At 35.4% G+C, this 27,335-nt stretch overlaps 1 protein-coding gene across 9 annotated transcripts in view; it reads left to right on the top strand.

The window, feature by feature from the left end:
- CACNA2D1 (calcium voltage-gated channel auxiliary subunit alpha2delta 1) overlaps positions 1 to 27,335 on the top strand; it is a 484,525-nt gene that overhangs the window by 288,095 nt on the left and 169,095 nt on the right. For all 9 annotated transcript variants that reach the window (XM_044386064.3, XM_026504644.4, XM_044386072.3 and 6 more), the window contains exons 5-6: positions 3,922 to 3,963; positions 25,798 to 25,927. In XM_044386064.3, the coding sequence (XP_044241999.1) occupies positions 3,922 to 3,963; positions 25,798 to 25,927 (172 nt within the window). The remainder of the gene's footprint in view (positions 1 to 3,921; positions 3,964 to 25,797; positions 25,928 to 27,335) is intronic.

The following is a 27,335-nucleotide window of genomic DNA, read 5'->3' as shown; positions in this document are numbered from 1 at the left end:
CTTAACTCTCACCTATTTTGAAACCCGAGAAAGTTTGGGTTGTGTGGTCTTGTCATCCAAGGATAACAAGAGATATTCTTCAATTATAGCAGCTCAGAGCAACCGACTCTGATATTCTTGCCACTTGTTATCAGGAGGGTGAGAAACTTGCTTCTTATAGTCAGGGCATAGATAGTCTTCATTTTTACTTCTCCAAAACAGTACAGATCGAGGTCGCCAAAGCGTATTGCTCAATGAGTGGGGTGTGGCTCCCTCTGTTGGTTGGGAGACCCAAAAATCTCCTTGTACACAGTCTTAGTGGGGTGGACGCAGGGGACCGGGTAAAGGAAGAAAGAATTCAGCTGATACTTCCTCTTTTTTAATCCTGCCCCCCTCCAGCCATTTCACTGTTTTTACACAATTTGTTCTCCTAATTTTCTTTTAGCATAGAGTTAATTTTAACTAACATTCATTCCTATAAGACATCAGAACATAAAAATTAGGCTGATTCAGTGTGAATTGTCCCTTATTCCTGAGAACTGTCTTTTATCCCAATCCTGTTGGGATTGGGTTTGGATATATCTTGAGCGATTTGATTTTGGACTGATGTAGTTTAACATAGCTACACATGTTATATGTTTTTATATAGCAGAGGAGATAGCTATAAATGAATGCGATAGGAAAGAGAATTATGACTTCACCAAATTAGAATTTTCCTCAAGCTTGTATTTAAAATTCTTTCTGAGCCACTCTTCAACTCTACACAAAAGCCACAGTAAAGTAAGTAATTGTAATTTTCTGTAAGAAAGCATGATGAACTGAGAGTGAAATAATTATTTATATATGGTTAGACAAATTAAATGTTCTGTGACTGTTTGCCATTTATTTTAGTGTCATACTGCCACGTAAGTGTGCTGGTTGACAAATTAAATGCAGTTACACTTTCCCCAAATCCTGGTGACCTACATAGATTTATGCTTATTGAAGTGCATCAACTGATGTTTTCTGTTGGGTAAAATCAGGGAATAAATAAAATGTGCATGCTATCACTGCGAAGTTTAGGGTTAGAGAAAGTATGTTTATAAAAAATTAGGTATATTTATAAACATAAAAAAAAATGCTTCTAAGCCAAAAACAATGTCACATGTATTGGTGAAGAAGAAATTTTGTTCTAAGGCAGTGGATGTAATCAGTTCCACATTCCATTACAATCTTTGATCTTTTATAAAATCATGACAAACTAAGAACACGTATTTAATTAGCTACTTTATTTTTTTTTAAGATTTTATTTATTTGACAGAAAAAGAGAGAGAGGGAGCACAAGCAGGGGGAGCAGCAGGCAGAGGGGGAGGGAAAAGCAGACTCTGCACGGATCAGGGAGCCCAATGCCGGGCTCCATCCCAGGTCTTCGAGATCATGACTTGAGCCAAAGGCATGTGCTTAGCCGACTCAGCCACCCAGGCAGCCCTAAAGAAAGCTTCAAGTAGTAATATAAGATACCCCAGTTACAATGAGTATGGTTGTTGTAGATGCAGTATAATTTTATGACTAAGGTGTTTTTGTTGTTGTTGTTGTTTTCCAGTTTACTTAATAGAAAAAAAAATCAGTTTTGGGGATCTTATGTCTTCTGGAGTCTAGAAAGCCTTGTGCAAATACATAAAATTTAAATAAACTTTGCAATACACATTTTCAATAAGTTTTAGAAGCAATATAGACTTTCTAGAAGAAAAGTAATAGTGTTTTGCATAAAAATATAGTGCAGTAACAAAAGGAAAAACATTTGAAAGTTCTCAAACTTAGATTTTCTTCATTTTTATTTTTACTTTTATTTCAGGCACACTTTGTTGTAATAGAATCAAAACAGTTTGAGTTAAAACTAGCATTTCTTTATCTTGCTTTATACTCTTTTGACACTGTAGGTGATCCTCTTAATTTTAGGTTTAATTAAATTCTTATTTTTATTTGTTATATGTGATACTATGTCACTTATATAAGAAAAAAAATTAAACAGTTTAGTCCATTAGGTCTAGTACCATGGGCCGAATGTAAGTCTAAACATATTAGTTGCTTTATATAATTGATCTGTGTCTGTTCTTTTATCTAAAGGATAGGGATAGCTGCATTTAACTTGCTTTGTGTCTCTCTTGGCACAGCAATGTGCATGTAGATGTTTAATGAATGTTGAAAATAATGATGTTGAATCACTTAAAATTTCATGCAGTTTCACCTTGTTTTCTACATTTCGATTCTGTCAATATAAGGAACAAGTTGGCAGAAATAAAGTCTAAGATGAAGATAAACTTATTCAATATTTTATCTTTTGATGGAATCCACATTCTAAGTTGAAAATTGTCTCCTAAGTATAAATTACAGAGTTGCAAGAGGGATCAATAAACTAGTAATTAGATTTGGGGCTCTGGTGGATTCAGAAGATTCTTTTGTGTATGCGATGAATTCTGATTTTGTATTTTAACTTTGTTACAAAATTAGTGCTGTAAGAAATGCTTCAGGAACTAGAACTTTGATGCATGTTAAAATTCTTTAGCTACTTAATTCTTTTTATAAGAATTAATTAAATGGTAATTTTTAGAGCTGTTGATTCTAAATGAAATAAATTCAAAGTCATGGTTTCATTCACTATTATGAATTATGTGTTCTATTATTTATTAATATGGTTTTAGTTTGGTCTTCAGAGCGATCTATCTTTTATAGAGCTTCAGGCTAATATATTTCTCAGATTAAAAAAGGGAGGCAGATTCGGCAGCAGATAAGTTTGAGAAACACAAGATCTGTTTTATTCTTGAAGGTGTATAATGTACATTCATATACTGAGACTCAGAAGCCAAAAAGAGATGATTTTAACTTCATCGTTTATTCTAAAGTCATAGGACCCTAGAATGTCTTAGGTGATTTCTAACTGGTGGAGGTGGTATCTATTTTAAGAAGCACTAATTTATTGAATTTTTTGAGTAATTTTCTTTTTAAAAAATGTATATTGTGTTTTCTTTTAATAAAATTTCAGAGTGTCCATATTTTCCATGTTAAGGAGGCAGAGAAAAATGCATTTTTACATAGGGCTCCAGTTACTACTAAACACATGAAAGAGGGATTAGGTTTTCAATCAGTGCAGGAGAAGAAAGGAAAAGGAAATCAGTATAAGTGGATTATTTTAACACTGCATAAAGTAGTCTTCAAGCCTCAAGGGATAAAATTTTTAAATTCCTTGACAATCATTTTGTTCATTCTTTCCTTTCCCTTTTCGTTCTGTAATACAATTTATATTCATAATTTATAGTTATGGCATATTTCAGCAACAGTGATGGCCAGCAGAAATGTCTGAATACATTTATTCTTGAAGAGCCAATGCTCATTCACCACTTTGGTAGAATATGATATTAGTGCGTTAGATAATCTGATTTTTTTTGCTGTCTAAATTCAATTATTCTTGATCCGTTTCCTGAATCTCATGAAGAAATGTCTGCCAATCCTGTCCAGATACACCTTTCCTTACTAATTTCAAGATGTGATATATATTTTAGAAGTCAGTTTTTTAGCAAAGTATTAACGAGCCACATTCTTACATTTTTCTTGAGTTATTTGCTTATAATTTCATGATTTGTGTGTGTGTGTTGTAAGTGTGTATGTGTATAACTTCTTTGCAACATGCATTCTCTATTTTTTCTTGACAAATCGTTCTCAGACCTGGACTGAGATAGTTTTTCCTCAATGCAAGATATACTTTTCAATATCACTGATACAGTGTTTTAATATCTTTTTAGAAAATATTGGCTAATTTTTATGGATCTTCATGGAGTATTTTATGAGAGGAATATCACGAAGGGTTTATTATTTAAAATATGCATAAAATCTGTTCAGTGCTTGATTCAGTGTATTTTTACATTTTTACTCAAATCAATAAAACACTCTTCTCTTTTTTTATAGAGCAATGAAGTTGTCTACTACAATGCAAAGGATGATCTTGATGTGAGTATTAAAAGTTTTACATTAAATTTCAAGATAAACTGAATTATGCTAGGATGACTGGCTTTACAGAACATGCTGACCTAGCAGGTTGAGTTTTTCAGAAATTGTTCTATAGCATAAGCAGAATTACTGGTTTGACCTAACAAGGTAATGATGAATTTTTGGGCTTATGTGATCTTTAACAAATTATCATTGGCATCTTCCTGGGTAGAAACCCAGATTTTTCTCTGGATCTAAATTCTCACTGCCCCTGTCCAGACCTCAGTCCACTGCACTGACTCGCATATCTTGCACACCATTAGCCATGTGGGAGACCCATCCATCTCCGTCACCTGACTCTTGTCACATGGGTTATTAGGCCAGTTCTCCTCTGGCCAGAACTGGACACACCAGGGGGAACCACTTATTTCCCCTACAGCGTGAACGACACCCTGGAAACTGTGCAACAGCTGGCCTTGTCCAGTCAATCTTTGAAGTATAGTGAGCGCTCAGTATGCCTTTTTAAACAAATGGCTGTAATGTACATATTCAGATGATTTTCAAACATGGATTATTTTAGCACCAATAAGTTACTTCTAATGTTGCTACCTCTGGACAGCGTTGGGAAGACATTTTAATTACTTAGTAATGGTGGAAGCATTTGCAAAATTATAAAACAAAATTTTACACTTAAGTGCATTTAAATTCTCTTATCTGTGACTTTTTTTAATCAGGAAAAAATATTTATTTACACATTTATTTATCCAGAAGTGTTTGTTGAGGGCTTCTTGTGTTTTCAGTGTTCTTCCAAGAGCTTGGGATGGTAGATCAGTGAATAAGTTGAACAAATATAAAAAAATTATTTAATTTTTTAATATTATTTCGTATTATTTCTGTTTTATTTACATATATATTATTTTCTATATTATTGATATTTATAAAAAAGTTATTCACACTTTTTTATCTGAATCAAAATATACCTATATACTACTTTCTTCCACGTACTTCCCAGCTACTTGAAATGCCCCATCTTTCCAAACTGCACCATCACTACTGCTGAATGTCGTAGTTTATTGAGCTCCAGTTTTGCCTGCGCACGGCTAAGCACGCTACACAAACTCTTTTACTTAATTCCTACAATGACACTATGAAGCAAGGAGATTATGTTTTCTCCATTAAATAAATGAAATACTAAGATTGTTTTTAAAAGCGTGTTCTTTTTTACTAGCCATAGGTGTTGTGCTAGTGCTTTTATAATAATAATTATCCGTTTATGATAATTATGTATGTCATTTTAATCAGGTAAGAAGTTTATTAAGGACAAACTGACAGCTAACACAAAATGTTTTAGTAGTTTATTGATTGGTGGGGCGCCGGAGCGGCTCAGTTGGTTAAGTGTCTGACCCTTGATTTCAGCTCAGGTCATGATCTTGATGGCTCAGGTCTTGAGATGATGAAACCCAGCATTGGGCTCTGTGCTCACTGGGGATTCTACTTGAGATTCTCCTCTCCTTCTCCCTTTGCCCTTCCCTCCCTGCTCACACTGGCTTTCTCTGTCTCTCAAAATAAATAAATAAATCTTAAAAAATTGTTTATTGATTGGTATTGGAATGAACATTATTTTTGTTCAGACATTTTGTTTCACTGTTAGGATTAGTATTTGATATTTAAAAGTTATGTGATCATTTAAAATATATATGCCAAAACTTTATCATCCTTCCTGGTGGTACACCAGTTACAGCTTTTTAAAAACAGTTTTTAAAACTATGACGAAGATTTCATAATAAATAAAGTGGATGGATCGACATGCTTAATCCAATCTGCCAATTGAATGTTGCCTAAAGATGATACCAATACTGCAAATATGTTTTTCTTTCCTCTAAACTAATTAAAGAAGCCCTATTTTTGATGTCACATAAAAGTTTTATTTACTTAAGTTTGTTTCTTAATTAGAAAGTTCTTTTATTTTGCATAGAAATTGCAAGTTTTCTTTGTTCACGATAATAATCACAGGCACAGATGTAGACATAACTTTTTAGTTGAGTTTCACCCCAGTTAGTATTCAGGGGTATAATTGATTAGTACAACAATAAAATTCATAGTATTCAATCACTATGCTGCAAAGTTAGCAAAATGTCCGTTATAAATGGAGAAATATGCATGGGGTGTACTTAGGTTCATAATTTGCCTGCACAGATGTTTATTCGTATATTCATATAAAACTCTGTATAGAAGAGAAAAGGATTAATACGAGTGAACCTAGTGAACTTTGCCTTCTCTGATCCCCAAAAGTTTATATTATTACCATAGGTTATAAATATGCCTATAAAAGAGATTCATTGTCTTAGGACAAGAGATGAGCTTCAGCAAGTTAAAAAGACTCTATAAAAAGCAAAATATCAACTTTAAAATTTAAAACTTAAAAATGATGCCCAGAAAATAAAATGATGCTCAGGATTTGGAGAAACTATTTTCACTTCTTTACATATAAATAATAACAGTGCCGGAATAACTTGGAAGAATATTGTATAGTAGGAAGAGGGCTAGGGTAGGAATCAAGAGACTTTGGTTCACGTTCCATTCCACCCTTAAAATGGTACTCACTCATAGGGCATTAGAGCTTATTAAAATTGTAGCTGTTTGCCTCTCACATAAGACGTGCTACAGGTGATGAGGTGACCCACACATTTCATTGCAGTTCAGAATATTCTTGGGATACTGGTAGCACGGTCAAATTTGCTGCAAAATTGTACTATTTCATGTAAATTTTTGAGAACTAATTAAGAACTAGAAGGTAATTTATATTTCACTAAAACTTCTTATTGGGAAGATTAAAGTGCTTTAGATATAATACTGTTGCTCTTGTAAACCCTTAGACGTTGAATAAAATTGAACCACGTTTAATGGTTGGTGTATTGGTTTGGCTCTAAAAGAGAGACCTAAAGTGAAAGTGGCTACAAGAAGAAAATAGTTTCTTCCTGTCTCACGTAAACAGTCTGGATATAAAGCCTAATGTGGCGAGTCTCGATCTTCTAGCCCCTGGGGTCCTTCTCTCAAGTTTTCTCCCCTCCTCAGTATAGCTTTTTCATGTCGTGATCCAAGATTGGTGCTCCAACATCCACAGTGATTTTTGCATTCTAGAGAACAGGAAGGAGGCGAGTGGCAGTAGAGGATATGCCCTTTGCCTTTAAGGGTGTGTTTGGAAATCGTACACATCACTTTCATCTGCCTCCATTGTCCACAGCTTAGTGCCCAGCCTTGCCGATTTGCATCAGGAAGTGGAATATGATCCTCCCCCCAACATAGGCATGCGCCCAAACAAAATAGAGGGTTCTATTACTAAAGAGAGAACAGAGAGCATACTAATTGCAAAATAATTAGCAGCTTATGAACACATCGTCCAATTGCTCTTCTTGACATACTGAAGTTAATTCTGGAATTCTACTCACTTATCTGAGTGGACTCTGTCATTTAAATATGGTCAAATCCTTCAACTTGGAATTGAGGAAAAAATCCTTTTTTATAGTAAAATGTATATAAAACCATATGCTGTATTGAGTATTTTTCAGTCTCCCATAATGCATGTGTTTTGATCACTACAATAAAGTTATTTTCTGCAATGGAAGTATTTATTAGCTTACAATGAAATTTAAGAAATGTAAGTAAATGTTGCACTTCATTGATAGTCTACCTTAGGGTTTTCAGTAGTCACCTTTTTTTTTTTTTTTTTTTTTTTTGAGTTTGTTGCTTATCTGATGAAGTTGGACTTCCATGGATGGTGAAATTTATAAACCTGACCGTAGTTTTGCAACAGAGGTGGATTTAACTGGCTCCTATACTTACAACTTACACATGTAGTGTTCGATATTTTACATAGCAAATGTTCACAAATCATAATGCCTCTCATTGTTTTGATTCAGATTGGCTTGCTGTCACTGTTCTTTGTCCTGGATTTTTTATATACTGATTTAATTGTGTACACTATTTTTATTGCTCAAACCCATAAAGTCACATCTGTTATTAAAAAATGGTGATTGAAAATTATGGAATGGGACTTTTATCTCACACATCAGCGCTAATATCTAATGAACAAAGGAACTAATTGGAATAGTAAATATTGAGGCAACATTTTCAATTAATAAACTTGTCCTCATTGTTTGAATGGTAATATAAATGTTTGAGAGCTAAAGTATCTGTTTTAAATGTTATGCCTCCTGAAGGAGACTAAAAGATTGTCAATCCAGAACCTGTGGTTATGATTTTTAACTTTTTTCCCATTTCTGCATTGGCAGGAGAGGATTCATTTTTCCATCGTCATGCCTGGTGGGATAATGGTCATTTTCTCCATTTTCTATACATCAATCATTTCATTTCCATGTCCATGACGATTGTATGATTTTAGACATTATTCTCAAATATTTATTTAAGGGCTATTGAAATGGTCTCACATTTTATTTTATGCTTCTAAATTATTCATATACTTTTAATAATATTATACATTATTGTTATGTAAATATTTCTAAAGTACTATATCCCTAATTCTTTTTCCATTGCCAAGATCTTCATATCAGTTATTATTGCCTTTATTTGATATTTAAGACACTGATGGAAGTTTACTAGGTCTTTTCTAAGCCATCGTGAATTTTGTAAAGAAATGGCAGTTCCTTCTTGGAGGCATGACCAGTCTTTTGTGAAGTATTCTCTTGGGGTCCTTTCCTAGAGTAGAACTTCCTGGAGGGCAGCTTTTGGGTACTCACAGCAGGTGACTTAGTTCTTACAGTAACCAGCACATTGTAATCACTCGGTGAGGTGTTTTTTGTTTGTTTTTTTCCCCAATAAGTCAGTGAATCAAAGTTCCAACAGAAGCTTAGCTTGACACAAATATGAATTGGCTGGAGAATACCAGAGTCATAATTATCTGTCTCTCATCTCTGTGCTCCACACTTGGTCTCGTTTTTAAGGATACCCTTTCACCACCAATTTCAGCCCAGACTTGCGTGAGTTTCCATAATCTGAAGGATTGGAGTCAAAGACCCTGAAGAAAACACTGTCCTTTGCCAATGCCTACTGTTGACCAGAAACCATACTGTACATTCTATATCATTCTTTAGCCTTCAAGTTACAAATATGACAGAAGCAAGAACAATGCTTGGAAAGGGATGTGTACCATTTTACTATTTCCTAACCCTGAGAAAAGAAAGGTCTTTCTTCGTCTAATACTAATCAGATAGAAACCAGTCAGTGGAGGGATACATGAAAAGATCAATAACAGTACAGTAGAAATACTGAAGTATTAAAGGCCCAGGTTAAAGACATTTCTCCTTTGAGGGATTATTTCAGGTACTTCACAGAAAACAACATTAAATGTATGCTTAGCATCTCCAAAGAAAGAACCAGTGATCTGTGTGACAAATAGACTGAAATAAAATCATCAGAATCGATGCTGCTAAAATAACAATTCCATTGGAAGAACTAACAAATTTGACAGCACAAATTATCTATCAGTGATACACAGAAGAGACAGAAAATACTCCCAGAATGTCAAAAAGGTTAAAAAAAATTTGGGAGAAAAGATAACATATGGAGGAGGACAATATGCAGTGAGGTAAATCATAAATCATGTATTTGCAACGATCAAGTCCAAGCATATGGATTAGAGGTAATAAACAAAGGTTTGATGGAAGAAAGCATTCAGGTGTGCTAAGAAATCTGTATATAATTGTAGATTTGAAAGGCTACAGTGTTTCTTTCATTAGAGGAGAGAATATGTTCACATTAGCTAGGACACTGGATATAGGAATTTTTTTTTACCAAAGATTTTTAAAGGATTTAGCCAAGATTCTCAAAAGACAAGAACATTTATACTGAAAACTCGCTCAAGAATATCCAAGAGGAGATTTCTAGTAAGCAGCTAAAAACTGCATTTGGCCTAGAATACTTTTATGCTTAGCTTATGAGTGGACTTTGCAAACAGGTGGTGGAAATTTCCCCAGCAAGTATGAAGCGCCAGGTATAGCAAAGCCAGGTTCGATTACAGATACACGTTGGTGTCCCGGCACAGTGTTAAAATCAAAATGAGTCTGAGTGATTTTGGATGCGATACATTGGCCAGTTTGCCACAGTCCCCCTGCTCTCTGTTGTTTCACTCTCAGCCTGTTTCACCTAGCTACACAACATAAAAAATAAAACAAAAATGTACAGGATAGAATCCTTAGCACGCCAACATTTAAGGGAAGATGTGGGCAGCGGTGGGGAGTGGAGAATATGAGTAGCTGGAAATGAAGAAGGAGTAGCTTTCATAATAGAATTAAATCATACAAAGAAGGCCATAAAAATTTACTATTTGTTGGAGTCCAGATTAAATGTGGAATCTCCAGTTTCCTATTATTCTTCCGTGTTTATTATGCTGGTCTATCACCACTTAAGATTTGAATATACAGAATGATATATTCAAGTGTAGTCTATTGATTTGGTTCATTATAATGATGACACATGGCCTCACTTAAAGGTAAAACAGGCATTCAAAGGTGATCAATAATTCCTTTGGAATATAACCTTTCAGTTGGCTGCATCTGAAATTAGTCAGTTTGTGGGAAGCTATTGGGTTATAAGCTTTACAAGGGCTGTGATACGAGACAGTTCCTCAGGGGCATTTTATAATTTCTGTACTCCTATACTTAGATCAGTGGTATTTATATTCACCTTATGGGTATAAAAATAAATACTCAGTGACAGCCTGATTTAGTGAAGCAGTTGATGAAATAGAGGGTAAAATTAATGTCCCTTTGGATTGCGTATATGATAAAAAGTTACGACTATAGTTATTTAAACAAATTTTCCAATTGACACTTAAAGGTACAGGCGGAACTGGGCTAAATTATTTGGTGAGCCACAGTTCCATGAAGAATGCAAGGCACATAGGCTTACTGGAAACTTAAGACAATCATTCCTGTGTCCAGTATGCTGACGAATGTTAATATAGTCTCTCCTCTAATTACGTGATCATGTCCTACAATTTTTCTAAACAGATACTAAGTATTCTTTAAAAACCAAATCAAGTACTACTTTCTCTGGAAACTTTCCTTGATTTTTCTAGGTAGCAATTGGTATTTCCTTCCTCTGGATGTTCTAAACAAGCAGTTAGACCTATCTGGTTTTATGGTATAAGACTTTACACTATAGTATTTGTATACAGGGATAATCTATTAAATTTTTAGCAAATTGAGATAAGGATCTTATTCCATTTCTCTCTACCATTTGTAATAGTTAGGAGTAATGGTTGAGATAATGCCTGTTAAATTGGGTAGGTGTTTATGTGTTTTAATCCTCATATTACTTACATAGCATTTGTAAGGACATGTTTACTGTTTTTTAAAGATTTATTTATTTATTTATTTATTTATTTATTTATTTATTTGAGACAGAGTGAGAGACAGCGAGCGCAAGGGGGGCAGAGAGGCAGAGGGAGAGGAAGAAGTAGGCTCCCTGCCGAGCAGGGAGCCCAATGTGGGACTTGATCCCAGGACCCTGGGATCATGACCTGAGCTGAAGGCAAACGCTTAACCAACTGAGCCACGCAGGTGTCCCAGGACGTGTTTACTTCTTAAAGTGGTGCTCTATTTGCTGAGTAACTAGGAAATCTCTGGCAAGCATGATGGAAGTGAAAATGTTTTGTTTCAAGGTTGGGTGAAAACAAGTTAAGAGGGGAATGGCAAAGCTGACCTTGACTATAGATACTGTTTTCTTATCTTTTCTCATCTTCCCCTCCCCTCTCTTGGGCCCTGAAATAGTCATGAGGACTAAGAGTAATGTCAAAACAGACAATGTGGTTTTCCCCACATCCAAAACTGATTCACATTGGGGAATAAGCAGAGTTAGAATATTTGTTTTCAATGACTGTAAGTGCCATAAGAATCAGGATTTTGGGTTCCAAGTCTGGGCAGATCTGATAAGCTAAATAATTATGAATCTCTGTGATGACACATGATATCAGGCTTATTGTATTTACTCCATCAAACTTAAGTTCTGTCTGATTCTGCACAAAAGTAGAATAAATAATAGTTGTTGAATTTCATTTCCAAAGAGGTGATAGCATTAAAATGAGTACCTTTCCATGTAAGATTTTTTTTTAACTTTTTACCAGTGAAAAAAATATCTTAAATATATAGAAGACAGAATAGTATAGTATCTCTATAATTGCTTCATCTATTATTTAGAGCTTAAATATTTTAAGATAAAATAGAGACACGATGTTTCATTCCTACATACTTCTGTGTGGAACATGTTTTTCCCCCTTTAAGTAGTGACAAGGCGTACATGTGTGATCACTCTACACACGGTTGTACAGAGGGGGTGTAGAGTGTGATGGTTACGAGGTTGCATTCTGGAGTGCCACTGCCTGGATTTGAATCCCAGCTCTGCCATTTTCTAGCTGGGTGTTATTGGCAGTCATATAATCTCTCTGTGGTTTACTCTCTTGGTCTGTAAAATAAAGATAATAGTAATACCTGCCTCACACAGTTACTGTGAAAATTAGTTGACACATATAAAGCATGTAGAACTTTCCTGTCTTGTAGTAGGCAATCCAGGAATGTTAATGAATAAAATTAAAAAAAATAATTATTAAAATGGTTGTAATAAATTTAAGATATATTTGACATGATTTTAGCCCCAAGTGGAGCCTGTGTATTTGTTAACAATAATGAAGAGGTATTAGATTGAGCTATTTTCCATTTTATCGTTATGAATATAATCCTTGCATTTGTGTAAAAAACTTAAGACAGTGCATAACAAAATAAAAATCTGAGTAGACTCTTCAAAAAACACTTTAAAAGTGGGAATGCAATCTGGCAATTTGTCTTCGTATCATTGTAGATTTTGTATAACCAGATTTGAAAGGAAAGTTAAATGTCAAAAAAAAAAAAAAAGAAAATGCTACTAATGCAACATTTTTAAATGAAATTTCACATTAAAGTTTCCTTAAATTTGAAATTGATTGAGGTTCTTAGTTTAGCTTTTAGAGACATCTGTCCCAACAAATCCTTAAATTCCCTGAAGGTTAGCGAAGCAGATTCCCCAGAAGGCTTGAGTTGTGCCAGCAGCCTGCGTTATTTTCTTCATTCCCAGAGCAAGCAAAAAGAAACCAGATCATTACAAACCCTTATTAACCTAATTCCAAGATCTATGTTTCTGACTAAAATCCAGATGAAATGAGCTCAACCCAGAATTCCCATGTCGATAAATTGAGTTGATTTATTTGCTACATTTTATTGTATTGATCGTGTTAAAAATTTGACCTGTCTGCGACATTTGGCTAGTCTCCTGAATTCCCTTGCATATTTATGTTGCTGTTTGTTTTCTTAGCAGAATCTTGTCTACATTAAAATTAATTCCAACATAATGCCCTATCTAAATATTTGTCTTTTTAAAAGTCCAGTCTTTCATGATTTTATTTTATTTTAGAGAAATAAATGTGATTCAAGAATGAGCTAGTAAGGTGTGCATCAAACAGCAAAGCAGTCTATTCTAATTATTAAGGAAACAGTCAAAGTCTAGGTTTCTTTTCTAACTTTTTTTTTAACGCTGTCTTATAATATGCAACCTTTATTTTCAGGCTCTGTTAATGATTGACATTGATTCCTCAAGTAGGTGATGGCATAGAAATAGAATATTAATTGCTTCTGTATAGTAATTGATTTAATCGGAATTGCTTTGTGCGTGAGTTTAAAATAAATGGTTTACATATTTTGGGTGCTACATATTTGGATTATAACAATACTCAACGTATATTATATATACTTTTCGATCCTAGGCAGTAAATGCTTTATATCCTACGTACCTTTTAAAGTCCACACTAATCCATTCTGACACATACTATTATTTTAATGATTTTCAGATAAGACAAGTGCCATTTAATGAGCTCAGGAGACTTGCCCAGTGTCAAACACATGATACTTGATCATGCAGGGAATTGAATGCCATGCCATTGATATGATCCATAGTGAGAGTCGTGTGTCACTGTGCTGTGCCACCCTGCCTATACACCAGGCACCTGCGGGGGATAGGAGAGGGCCCTGAGATGCAGCTGGTAGAAATCAAGACTTAAGGTTAAAATTTTTTGAGAGTTTTGATTTACATTTTTAATTTATTATGCCTATTTGTTATTCTGTCCATATTTATTTGGCTTGTATTTTATCCAATCGGCTTCATCATTGACAGTTGTTAATGGTGATTTGCAATAGGTAAAATAAAATCTCTATGATTGAAAAGATTGTTAGACTTCGCATCATAAATCTGCAGTGATCTGATCCGCCATCCCCAGTGATATTTACCATGGATACCTTAAAAGTATGCATGGACCACTGTGTGAAATATAGCCACGTTAAGATTCATTGGGGAAAAAAACCCATGAAACTAGTAAAAAGGAAGATTAGATTAGGTTCTGTTTCTTCTAGGAATTCTGCCTTTTGGTTTTGGAAGCTTTCCAAATTTTTTCAGTCTCTTTTGACAATTTTCTAATGCTTTGTGCTCTTGGGCATATGCTCCTTTTGTAAGGATAGTTGGAACATTGGTTCTCAGTTGTTTGGGGTAGTGGCATATATAATTTTCTTTTAGATTTCACACCCAGGGGTGCCTGGGTGGCTCAGTCGTTAAGCATCTGCCTTCGGCTCAGGGCGTGATCCCGGGGCCATGGGATCGAGCCCCACATTGGGCTCCTCGCTGGGAACCTGCTTCTTCCTCTCCCACTCCCCCTGCTTGTGTTCCCTCTCTTGCTGGCTGTCTCTCTGTCTGTCAAATAAATAAATAAAATCTTAAAAAAAAAAAAAAAGATTTCACACCCAGTTCTTTCTTTTCATTCATTCATTCATTTCATTCATTCATTCATAGTGAAGTAGAGCCAGCAGGTGGAGGGGCAGAGGGAGAGAGAGAGAATTCTAAGCAGGCTCCATGCCCAGTGCAGAGCCCGACATGGGGCTCAATCCCATGACCCTGAGATCGTGACCTGAGCTGAAATCAGGAGTCAGACATTTAACCGACTGAGCCACCCTGGTGCCCCTAGTTCTTTCTTTTCAGAAGTAGTGTATGGTACATATATTTAGAGCTCAGTGAACATTTATTAAGTTTGGAAAAGTCACTGGCATGTGGGCATTTTATACTTACTCTGTGTTAAAGTTTGTAGGGTGAACAAAGATGGGGACTGGATTGTTTTGGATGGTATCTTCAACCTTTTTTTGGTTTGCACCTACAAATCAGTTAAAAACTAAATACACCTCCTGATATAAGAATATTTACTTACAAATTCTATATATGTACTACTGAACTAATATGTTGACAAGCCTCAAAAGAGGCTTTATGTTTAGTGAGACTTTACAAAGTATTAGTTTAGGTGGCATATGGTATTAAAAATCACTGTAAGAAAAAGCATAAGCATTTTTTCTGGATGATTAGTTATTAAATACCTTTGTTAGTGATGACTTCATATTACCATGGGAAATATCTCAACAAGCCACATGAACACGGGGCATTGTTATCAGCAGTAAATATAAATCCAAATTTATAATAGTTTTGATAATATTAACTTTTTTGACTAACTTGCCTAATTGAACTAACTGGACCATAGTTTTTATGTTGTCATAAGGCTAAAGAAGAATTAGTGCTGGAAATAGGAGCATCATCTCTGTCATTTCTTTTTTGTTCAGTGCAACTTCCGTTTCTAGAATTTCATCTTCGATCGTTATTAATTTGCAGAAATCTTTTAAAATTACTGGCCCATGTGAAATGGGTTAAACCATAGAAGGTAACAGGTAAATTTACATGCCAAGCGTAGAATACTACATTGAAAGCGACTTTCCAGTGAGAAGACAGCTCTTAACCCGTCAGTGTGAGGGGTTTCCACTTTCTCCTTGTGGCACCTGGAGTGTGACAGGTGACGTGAGACCAGCGCACAGCAGTTAGTAAGGCGGAGGGAGGGGAGCGCCAGTGTCGATCCGTATAGTATGTATTAGCAGACTTTAATATTTTTTTATTTCATTTGCTAGAAATAGATATAAGTTCTGATGTCTTCTTCCAACCCTCCAGTGAATTCTCTTGGAGACCACAAACACATGGGACATTCAATTTTATTTAAGTTCTTATCAAAACGATGGCCTCAATTAACACTAGAAGGAAGTAACAAAGAATGAAATCTGTGAAATTGAGGAGTTAAAGCCCAACTTAATGTTTTAATTCATCTTCGCCTACAAATTGTCTGACTGATGTCTGTAGCTGTGTGCTACAAATATATTTCCCTAAATTAAGATGCAGATAGGGGCATTGGCTTTGGTTCTCAGGAGATGCCCTTGGTCAATGCTTCTTTATACGAGCATTCCACCATTTACATGTTCTTCAGTTACTTGGCATTAAAAAAAAAATTTTTTTTTTGGTAACAGTTTAAGTTCAAATTCATTGATTGCAGATTTAGAATTTTCAGAGCTAGAAGGATCCTTACAGATCTTGTTTCCCTCTCTTTAAAAAAAGAAAGGAAGGAAGGTATAGAGAGGGAGGGAGGGAGGAAAGGTGAGGATTCAGAGTTGAAATGAAAATGAGAACCTAGATTCCTGACTGAGGCACTGTCTGTCCATTTACCAAACTGCTTCCAATTTTGTGCTTGCTTCTTAGTGTAATGGAAAAAGCATAAGTTTGGGGATCAGGAAACATAAGTTCAAGTTTATTTATTCACTCAGAAAACATTAATGTGGCAAGCAAAGTTCTAAGCGATGTGCTAGGTGCCAGGGATACAACTGAACAATGTCAGTGAGGTCTCCTGCCCTCAGGGAGATTATGTTTTAGTGTAGTGAGACAGCAAACATAGAGCAAAGAAACGGTTAAATAAGTACAGTTAGATTAGTGCTCTACAGGTGATAAATGGGGTAATATATTCAAGATTCTTTGGAGGGTAATTTAGATGGAGGATTTCCAAGAAAGGATTTTTCATCTGAGACCTGAAGAATGCCCTGGTCCTATGAAAAAGGTGGGGGGGGGGGGCAGGAAAAGCATTCCAGGCAAAGGGAACAACAAGTGCAAGAACGTCTGGACCAGGAAGAGCATATGTGGAAGGACCAGAAGACAGGCCAGTATGGCAGGAACATAATGAGCAAGGATATGGAGAACAGGAAGAGTTGTCAGGCAGGAAATGCACACATACGGAGTCTTGCAGGCCATACACAGGTATTCGTGTCATTTAAGTTTGGTGGGATAGTGGAGACCTGGAGTCTGGGTGCTCTGACTATCCCTTAGTTACATGGCCTTAGGCAGTTTTTGCTTTGGATATTAAGAGAATAATTGATTTTACCTTGCAGTTTTTTAAGCATCTTTTGCCCTGACAATATTTTATAAAGTGTATTTGTCTGTTCTAATATGTATAAAAATGTGCTTTTAAATTTTTAGAAATAAAATGGCCTCACTTAAATGTTTTATTTTCTATGATATAATATATATAAGACTATATGGTTTCCGTGGGGGCAGTGCTGTATTGAACTTTGAGACTTTCTAAAATCACATAGTTCTTTTCATATCTTAAGATACCATTTCATAATTCCTTAGCAGAGAAAAATATCCTATCAGCCTTTTTTCAAAATTTAGTTTACATATTTATATATAAAAATATACATATTTAAATAACCATATTTAATATAAAATAAAAAGATCTACTTAAGTGTACATACATGTGATAGTGTGACATGCGTTGCTAATGCTGGTGATTTGAAGATTTCATACTACATGGCATGATTTAAACCAGCCCCAAGGCCTTCTTGTGATCACACTTACCTTACACACTTATCGGGATTCTAATGGCTCTCATTCTCCCTGGGTGCTAGGTCCTAGGATAGGTGGTTTACATGCATTCATCCATCATGCAAACTAAAATACATCAATCTTATTTTGAGGATGTCTTGGATTCTGTATTTTAGCTTTTTATCATGGTAACCTTCAGCAAGCAACCTCAACATACTTTATTTAAGGAATGTCTATTTTGACTTGTAAAATGTAATTTAATGAACAAGTTATTGCAGTGATCAGTATCCCTTTTTCAGTTAATTTAGTTGTTTTATGTATTTTATTTCACATTCATACTTGTTTTTGACTCGCTGTCCCATTTAGAAAGTAGTATATAAATATTTAATTGATGTATAGTTGACACAAATGGAAAATATATATATGTATATATATATATATTGCTTTAATAGCAGTATTTTTTAACTTGCTGTCTTTGTTATTGGGGAATTTCAGCTGCTTACTCTTTCCTTTCCCCCCCAAATTCTGCTTATTTCGGACCGTTTTTTCTTTCTCTTTTCTATGTCATCATTAGTAATAGAAGAATATGTGGAGGCTTAACAGTGAATCTAATCTTTAAGAGCTAGAATTGTTTCTTCAATTTTCTTTTGACCACTAATATTATAAATTTGCTTTTCTTGTTAACTTTAAAACATTCTTTTATTAATGCATTGAGTAAATTGCCTCTGAAGAATTAATGCCATAGTTTTTCTGCTAAAGGGTAAAGCTAAGGAATTATAACTTTTTAATTACCTGAAGAACTGGGAAGTCCTCTGAATTCATTTAAAAAAAACCCTTTGTTTCTTCATGAACATATTTCTTCATTTTATGATTAGCTAAAATCATACATTTCTGCAAGAACAATATGGCCATTTATTAAATTAATTTAAAATTTTTATTCTTGTTATGATTCAGTAAAACAAAATTCAAATGTTATATTGAAGTCTTTACTGTGTAATTTAGACTGTGTCCTCCAACGCATGTTTCCTTTCTAACACTGGTCATTTAGTGGCTACTTCCCTGAGTCATAGCATCCTCAAGGTGAAAATAGCATCGCAAATCAATTAACTCAGGAGACGCAGCAATGTTCTTACTGCCGCTGTAACTGGATTCATTATTTAATATTCAGCCTGGCTTTACAATCTGACCAGAATGATTAAGGCTGGATGACGCTCAGCACCTTTTTCTCTCTCTTCATTATTCATTAATTGAGCATGGTCAGCTGGCAGCTGCTTTGATGAATCTCCGTTTCTAATTGATGCAAATGATTTACTGAAAGGGAAGCTTTCGGGGCGCCTGGGTGGCTAAGTCGGTTAAATAGCTGACTCTTGGTTTTGGCTCAGGGTTGGGGGATCGAGCCCCGGGTCGGGCTCTGCACTCAGTAGGGAGTCTGCTTGAGATTTGTCTCTCCCTCTCCTTCTACCCCTTCCCCCTCCTCTCTCTCAAATAAATAAATCTTAAAAAAAAAAAAAAAAAAGGAGCCTTTCCTCTGTAGGGTCAGAACAGGTGCCCAGCCTTAACTAATGGAGCATCACAGAATGCTTAGATACCAAGGGTCAACTAGTGGTTACACAGGCAACCTTGCTTTTTAATCCATGGAGCTGATACCAACATGCTGGTATACCAGACTTTTCAGATTTAGTGACTAAGAAAGTCTATTTTAAATATAATACATACATGGTAATTATTTATATTAGATGATAAGGCCATGCCTAAAGGTGTATTATATATATCCAAGATTTTATTTGATACTGGGAATACCAGTAAAACTAAAAAAAAATAAAAATAAAATCTAAAATCAGTTAAGGCTACATTGTCAAAGTTGCAGATCTCTGTTGTAAATAGTATCTATGAAACAGTTGTGAAAAAGAAAAGAATGTGTTTAGAGGTGGAAATTTTAAAATACATATGGAGAATTGTACACCAGGCTATAGTCTCTAGTTATGAAAGAATTTGGATCATTACACGCGAACTCATTCATTTAACTCTTTGTTTTCATTAGGGAAATAGAGATACCAATTGTGATACTTCTATAAAGAGTTTCAGTGAACCATTCTTTCTCAGTGCCAACTAGCTTTCTCACAGTGCTGTGGAACACAAAAAATAGCAAAGAGCAGGGGGGTTAAACTTAGCCATAGTATGATTGTGAACAGAGTTTCTAATTAAGCATGTGTAGTCTGAATTGTGACAAAGTGATTAAGATACTTTCAATTGCAATTTAGGTAAAATATATAAACTTAATTTCTGAACATTCTGCTATCAGAATTTTTTTTACATTTTAATAAAAGTTAACATGAAAAAGTTAAAACATTATTAAAAGCAAATGTTTTAGTATAAATAACCAATTCTAAGAATGTTTCATTTGAGATAAATTTGCATATTAAATATGCAAGAGCCTTTTGTATCTGTCGTAGACTTATCATCTTGACTTTCCAAAATAGATTTGCTAACATGTACTGCTTGTAAAATTGAATGGCCTACCCATCCAACACTGGCCTGTACTTTGTCTCTGAGTGATCTGATGTATTATTTAACGACAGATTATTTATATTGAGAATGAATAGTATGAGAAACATACTTCTCATGTTTCACATATGTGTTCTAATAAATGCATTCAAAAACATTTTAGAATAGGCCTGCTTAGTTTCTCTGTACACTTCAATATAGGGTAGCCTGGAGAATCCAAGAGAGATATTTTGGGGGAAAAATGTTGGCAAGAGATATACTTATTTTTTCTCCTGTGTATTCTGGTAAATAGGAAATCTTAATTCCAGGAGGAGAATTTATTTGAAATTTTTAGTTAACATATTAAAAAAAAATGTTAAGAGGCTCTTCTCCAAATTCCTTTTCTCACTTTTTTTTTGTTTCTAATACTTGCTATATTTTCATTACACTATATAATGCCATAATATATCAAGATGGGCAAAGACATGACTTATGAGGATATCATATGTAAGTTACAGTAATCTCATAAGTTTAAGGAAATAAATGAGTTACATTTAGAAGGTCTAATATTTTCATGGAATTATTTCAGTTTATGGAGACTACAACAGGAAGAACCATGGAGAGCAGCCATATTTATCAACTGTGCATTAAAACTAGTTCTGACACATGATTATACAAGTTGAGAAGTACATTAATAATTTTTTTTATATTTTGAAAACGACATTATTGTTTTAAAGTTATTCCTAAAAGCTCTTTATATGGTAACTTAAAAGTGCAAGAATCTCCATAAAATGTATTTAAAACTTACTCTTTTTAAGAGTGAGAGGATTCAGAGGAAATGTAAACAACTTTTATCTTTGTAAGATAATCATACAATACTTAAAATCACTCTACAAAGGGCTTAAAACAAAAATTAAGTTTTTTTAATTAAAAATACATGTTCATTGTATATTGGAAAAAAACAAGAAAACACAAACATGAAATATATATTTATATCTCATAAATAGAAAACCAACCATAGTGCTTATATGGTTTGCTTTATACTCATCCATTCATTTCTCCCTCTACCTCTCTTTCTCTCAAAATAAGAGGCCTTGGTGCCACCTGGGTGACTCAATAGGTTAAGCGTCTATCTTCAGCTCAGGTCATGATCCCAGGGTCCTGGGATCGACCTTCTAGTCAGTGGAGAGCCTGCTTTTTCCTCTCCCTCTGCCTCCCCCCCCACTCGTGCTCTCTTGCTCACTATCTCAAATAAATAAAATCTTTTAAAAAAAGTAATAGGCCTTTTTTTCCTTCTTTTTGCTTAATATTTCCTTTTTATGCTTAAAGTCATTTTTAAATGAACATAATTTATATATGCATTCCAATGTAATTACTCTTTTATATTACTTAATAACACACAATTGTATCTGTAATAATTGTGACATTTTGCTATTGTTGAACATTTAACTTGTTTCCAGATTTAGATAATAAGTGGCATTTCTATAAACATAATATCAATAAATCCTTCTCTCCTTCAGTCTACCAACAAATAAGTCTCAAGTGACTGAATGAATGAAATACTTGCACATATCCACACATTCCTAACCCTAATACACGCGTGTACTTCATTATCTATTATCCATCATCTGATCCTTCTACTTTTCATATATGCCTAGTAAAATTGGCTAGAAATAGATGTAAATGGAATCTCTGGGAAAGGTAGGCTTATGGAAAGTATGTGTGATTTTCTAAAATTATAGAGACGGGATTATAATTTTTTCAGACCTGAAAATGACTACAGATTCTTAGCTTGAGGGTTCTTAATTTAAGATAGGAGAAAATATTAGAGCCAGCTGAGAGATTCTTTCAAAGGACAGCCTCCTCATTGTGATCACGTCTTCATTGGTGGGTCCTGAGGTTCCCCAGGTGATTCTGATTAGGCCCACGAGATAAAAGCACCACCTATAGCCTTACCTCATTTATTTGTAAGTCAGAAAACTGAAGGCCAGGGAATGGTGAGTAGCTCAAGCCTGAAGTTATTAATGCAACAGCGTAGAACCAAATCTTTCAACCACCGTGCTTCCCACTCGGCTTTTCTATGGGATTTTGTAAGTGTGCTCTTTGTAAGAGGTATTAAATGGAAAACAAAATCCCAGGTTCACGTAAGCTTGAGAACGCTGGGTTAAACTCTTGAGTGAGTCCTGTCTCAGAGCCTTTGCTGTGCCAGTGTGGTTTGTTTCGTAATGGAACAGCATTTCCCCAACTTTGGTCAGTATGGCACTAGCCCCTAGAGTATCTTGAAGGATTTTTGTCTCTTAAAACAACTCTTTTTTAAAAAAAGATTTATTTGAGAGAGAGAGCACACACAGGGAGAAGGGAGAGCAGGCGCGCGTATAAGCAGGGGGAGGGACAGAGGAGAGGGAGATTGAGAATCTCAGGCAGACAATGTTGGGGGGAGAGGCGCCTTGATCTAAGATCATGACCAGAACTGAAACCAAGAGTTGGACAGTCAGCTGACGGGGCCAGGCGCCACTCCGTTTTGAAAACATCTTGTGACAAATATTCCTCACCGTATTACCATTTGCATGCTTCTATTCGCAAATAATAAAACTTACACGTGGAGGGTTAAAAAAAAATTAATTGATATGCATAGTAGTGATCAACCCGAATTTTTTCATTAGTAGTTCCAAGTAAAAGCGTGTGACTAATTTAAACTGTTATTTTTTTAAAACAGTGGACCCCCAATTTTAGCGAGTACCAGATCACCTGGAGGGCTTGTTACCCTGCGGATTGCTCCGCCCTTCCGTGGCGTTTCTGAGTAGATCTAGGATTGGGACATGAGAGCCCACATTTAACAAATTTCAGTGGCTGCTGCTTCTCTAAGGACCATACTTCGAGAAACCATTGTAAATGTTGAGATTTTCAGAATATTTTCAGATGAGAAAAATAGGGACATCATTCGTAGTTGGTGTCCTCTTTACATTCAGCTTATTGTTGAAAGTTCTTTGTTTTAATGTTCCCCTTTCCTTATTCAAGTCAGTAGTGCTCAGGAACAGACAATGGAGTATGAGTTGTGTGTGTGTGTGTGTGTGGTTTTTTTTAAGATTTTATTTACTTGACGAGAAAGACACAGCGAGAGAGGGAACACAAGCAGAGGGAGAGGGAGAAGCAGGCTTTCCGCTGAGCAGGGAGTCCCATGCGGGACACAATCCGAGGACCCTGGGATCATGACTAGCCTAAGGCAGACGCTTAACGATTGAGCCACCCAGGTGCCCCGGGGTGAGTTTTTAAATGTGTTAGAATCTGTGGTTGAATCCACAGCTGAATCCCGGTTATTTTCATTCTTTATTAAATAACTATTGCAGTCAAGGCTGATGTGTTAGATTCAGAATTCCTTTTGCTCTCTGGTTTCTATTTTCCTTATAACGCTTCACTTTCTTCTCCACGCGGTGCATGCGCGCACGTACCCCCCACCTTTCTTTTAGAAAAGAGTATGATTAATGATACCTGTGTGAAGGTATTTTTTTCCAAATTTTAGACTTGAAACACTACTGTTTTGTTATTATATATTCAATTTCTTTGTGGGTTAACTATTAGATATTCATGGCTTTCATATAAAATAAATCAGTGATCAGTTTTCAAATATTTTTGTCAATGACCTGTTTTACAGTCTACATCACAGTCTAACTATGCACATATGGTACATATATATGCACATATATACACAGTCCTATCAGAAACACAAATTTCACAAAATAGCTCTACATCATAATATATAGAGTGTACTTTTATATATTTTTAAAATATATTTCACTTAGAGATGCCTGGGTGGCTCAGTCGGTTAAGCGTCTGCCTTCAGCTCAGGTCATGATCTCAGGGTCCTGGGATCAAATCTCAGATAGGCCTCCCTTCTCAGCAGGGAGTCTGCTTTTTCCTCTGCCTGCTACTCCCCCTGCTTGCACTCTGTCTCTCTTTCTCTCTGACAAATGAAGTCTTAAAATTTGTTTTAAAAAAAATAAAGTACGTTTCACTTAAATAATTTGGTCATAACTGAGTTTAATGTTTCATTTAAAGAATAACTTGGCTTATTAAGTACCTGTGAAATTGATTTCATTACCTGATGATGGGTTGGATTTGCTGCTTTGGAAGCCATTGGGTTTTTTTGTTTGTTTTTGTTGTTTAAGGCCATATTGCTCATATCTATGTCTAAATATTTCCAACGTTGTATTTTCCCTGGGAAAAAATAAACACACACACACACACACACACACACACACACACACACGTACACGTGTCCTAATATCTCAGGATACTGATGTGTTATTTGATCATTTCAGTGTTTGGGGCTGTATGGACAGTTGGACACAGTTCTTTGTAAACCTGCTGACTTTATGTTGTTGGCACTGTCTTCCAGCCTTCTTAGGAAATTTTCTGGTTGTCCAGTTATGTCTTTCTCTTGTTATCGCTGGCATCACTGTAGTGTGCTGCCGAAAAGAGTCAAATGTGATTGTTTTTCAGTTTGGTTTTGAGGAGATTACCTTTGGAATATGGAAAACAGTTTCCAACATTGAGTTGAAAATACAGATCTGAACTTAATTTTTAAAAAAGGGCAGAGTTTAAAACAACTGTATTTGAAATGGGGGAAAAATTAACATAATTAGCCAAAACAACAGCAACAAAAAACGTTACAGAGATGCATTTTGGATCAGTGAAGGCGATTCTCAGTTTCCTGCTAGGGGAGGGTAATAAGGTAATTCAGTATCAAAAGCCTAGTTTGAATAGGTAGAAAATTAATTCTCAACCTTAAACTCCTGTGGGCTTTTCTTGAATCATTATTGATTAGACCTTACCTCCTACCTCAGGAGACAAAATGGTTGCAGTTAGGATTCAATAGTGCTTAGTTACAAAAGATCTTTTCCAGTATACTTTATTTTTAAAACAAAAATTGTTACAACTGGAAAATGTGCAAAAATCAAAGGAACATGATAAAAAAATAATCCTTCATTGCTATCTTTTTGCAGTCATGTTTATCATGAGTTGTCAAACCAAGAATTATCCTCAACCGCATAATAAAAATTTAGTAGCATAGATAGTGAAATATGTATCGAGGGATAATTTTAATTCAATTGTGTTTAAAGGAATTTATCCTGTTCTATAAATGTACATTTTAATAAGTACTGCTTGTGAAAAAGCTCTGGTCCCCTCAGGTTGATCCTGCCTGACTCCAGCATTGAAGAAATGAGGAGAGAAGTTAGATTTTAATGTGAATAATATAAGTATAGTGCTAATTCTGATACCTGAATATAATTTGTGTATCTGATGTCATTATGGTGCTATATTTTTTTACAATGTTTTTTCTACATGGTTTCCTTTTTTACTCTGTATTTAATATATAACATATTAGTTTCAGGTGTACAATATAATTGATATTTCTATATATTGCAAAACAAGTACCACATTAAGTCTAGATGTCATCATGGTACTGTATTTTTAAATATTCTTGTAGATCTGTTTTTTTGAAGACCAGGCATTTGTCAAAGGAAGACAGGAATGTGAGACAGTATCTGTTATCTCAAGTTGTAATATTCTTTTTATTGTCTAAATTTTCTGATACAGCCTGAAAAAAATGAGAGTGAGCCAGGCAGCCAGAGGATAAAACCTGTTTTTATTGATGATGCTAATTTTGGACGACAGATATCCTATCAACATGCCGCAGTCCATATTCCTACGGACATCTATGAGGGCTGTAAGTAAAAGAATTTAACAATTGTTGGAATACCATGCTCTTGTCTGTCTTTTGTATCTCCGATTTGGGGAAGAAAAAGGAACAAATGGGATACCGTTTTGTTTACATGTCATTTAAGAGTCTGTGGTCAACTGTCTGTAAAAGAAGAAAGTTGATTTTCATGAGCAGTTTATGTTCATATAGCTTCACCATGTGAATATTTGTAGGAGAGTCTGCGTCCATTGGAGATGTCCTTCTACACTATTATTGAGTAAGTAATTCTGCCTTCCCAATTACCATTGAAACTGAAAATTAATATATTTTTAAAAAATCAAAATTACATAGCACAAGTGCACACAAATAAAAATATACTTAAACTGTAAAGGGAAAGAGCGATACATTTTAGACCATGCTGTTTTAAATCCCATCTTACGGTGTTCTGTGTGTGTCTGCCTGTCTTACCCTAGGATATAAATAAAAAAATACCTGCCTCTCAACATATTGTGGGCTCAAGATAAATGTTGGGGAAAGAGTAAAGAAATAGAGAACCTCTGAGTGGAAGCTTGAGAAGCCTTCACTGAGAGAAAGGGAGGGGAATAAGTTCCTTAGGAAGATTCAGGGCAGGGAGCTTGTGCCAGTGGAATCCCAGAGAAACCCTATATATTAGTAAGGGCAGAGCCTGCGAATCTGACTAGGACAATCTATTATCAATGAGGACCACCCGAGAGTCAGAAAGCAGGGTCTTTGTTCAATCATAGTTCTGGTGTTCCATGTTCTCCATTCTCTAACCAGTTCCTACTCTGCCTTCTTGCCTAAGTAATTACTAAGAAGAAAGGACCATTTGAGATTTTTAAAAGTATGTTTCTTCTATTCCCCTTCATTAGAGAAGCTGTAGGGTGGATTGGGTATCCAGAACTGCCTGGATTCTGGAGCCAGATGGTCTGAGTTCAAAGCTAAATTTTTACAGTATTTTTTTTTTAATTTAAGATTTTATTTATTTGAGAGAGAGTGCAAGTGGCGGGGGTGAGGGGAGGGTATGGAGAGGGAGGAACAGAAGTGGGGCTAGATCCTGGAACTCCAGGATCATGACCTGAGCTAAAGGCAGATGCTTGTGACTGAGTGACCCAGGTGCACCTTTGCAGTATTTTTTTCTTTTTCTTAAAGATTTCCTTTTTTATTTGGCAGTGCACATGAGCAGGGGGAGTGGCAGGCAGAGGAAGAGGGAGAAGCAGGCTCCCTACTGAGCAGGGAGCAGGACATAGGGCTCTATCCCAGGACCCTGGGATCGTGACCTGAGCCGAGGCAGACCCTTAACCAACTGAGCCACCCAGGCACCCCTCCAGTATTTTTTTTTTCCTTTGGCAAATCCTTTAAATTTCTGAGCATTTTCTCACATATGAAATGGGAATAAGATTACTAACCTAAAAGA

Source organism: Ursus arctos, unplaced genomic scaffold, assembly GCF_023065955.2.
Source record: "Ursus arctos isolate Adak ecotype North America unplaced genomic scaffold, UrsArc2.0 scaffold_3, whole genome shotgun sequence".
Classification (NCBI taxonomy): Eukaryota; Metazoa; Chordata; class Mammalia; order Carnivora; family Ursidae; genus Ursus; species Ursus arctos.
Note: the sequence above shows the minus strand (reverse complement) of the source record. Positions and strands in the feature narration are given on the sequence as shown.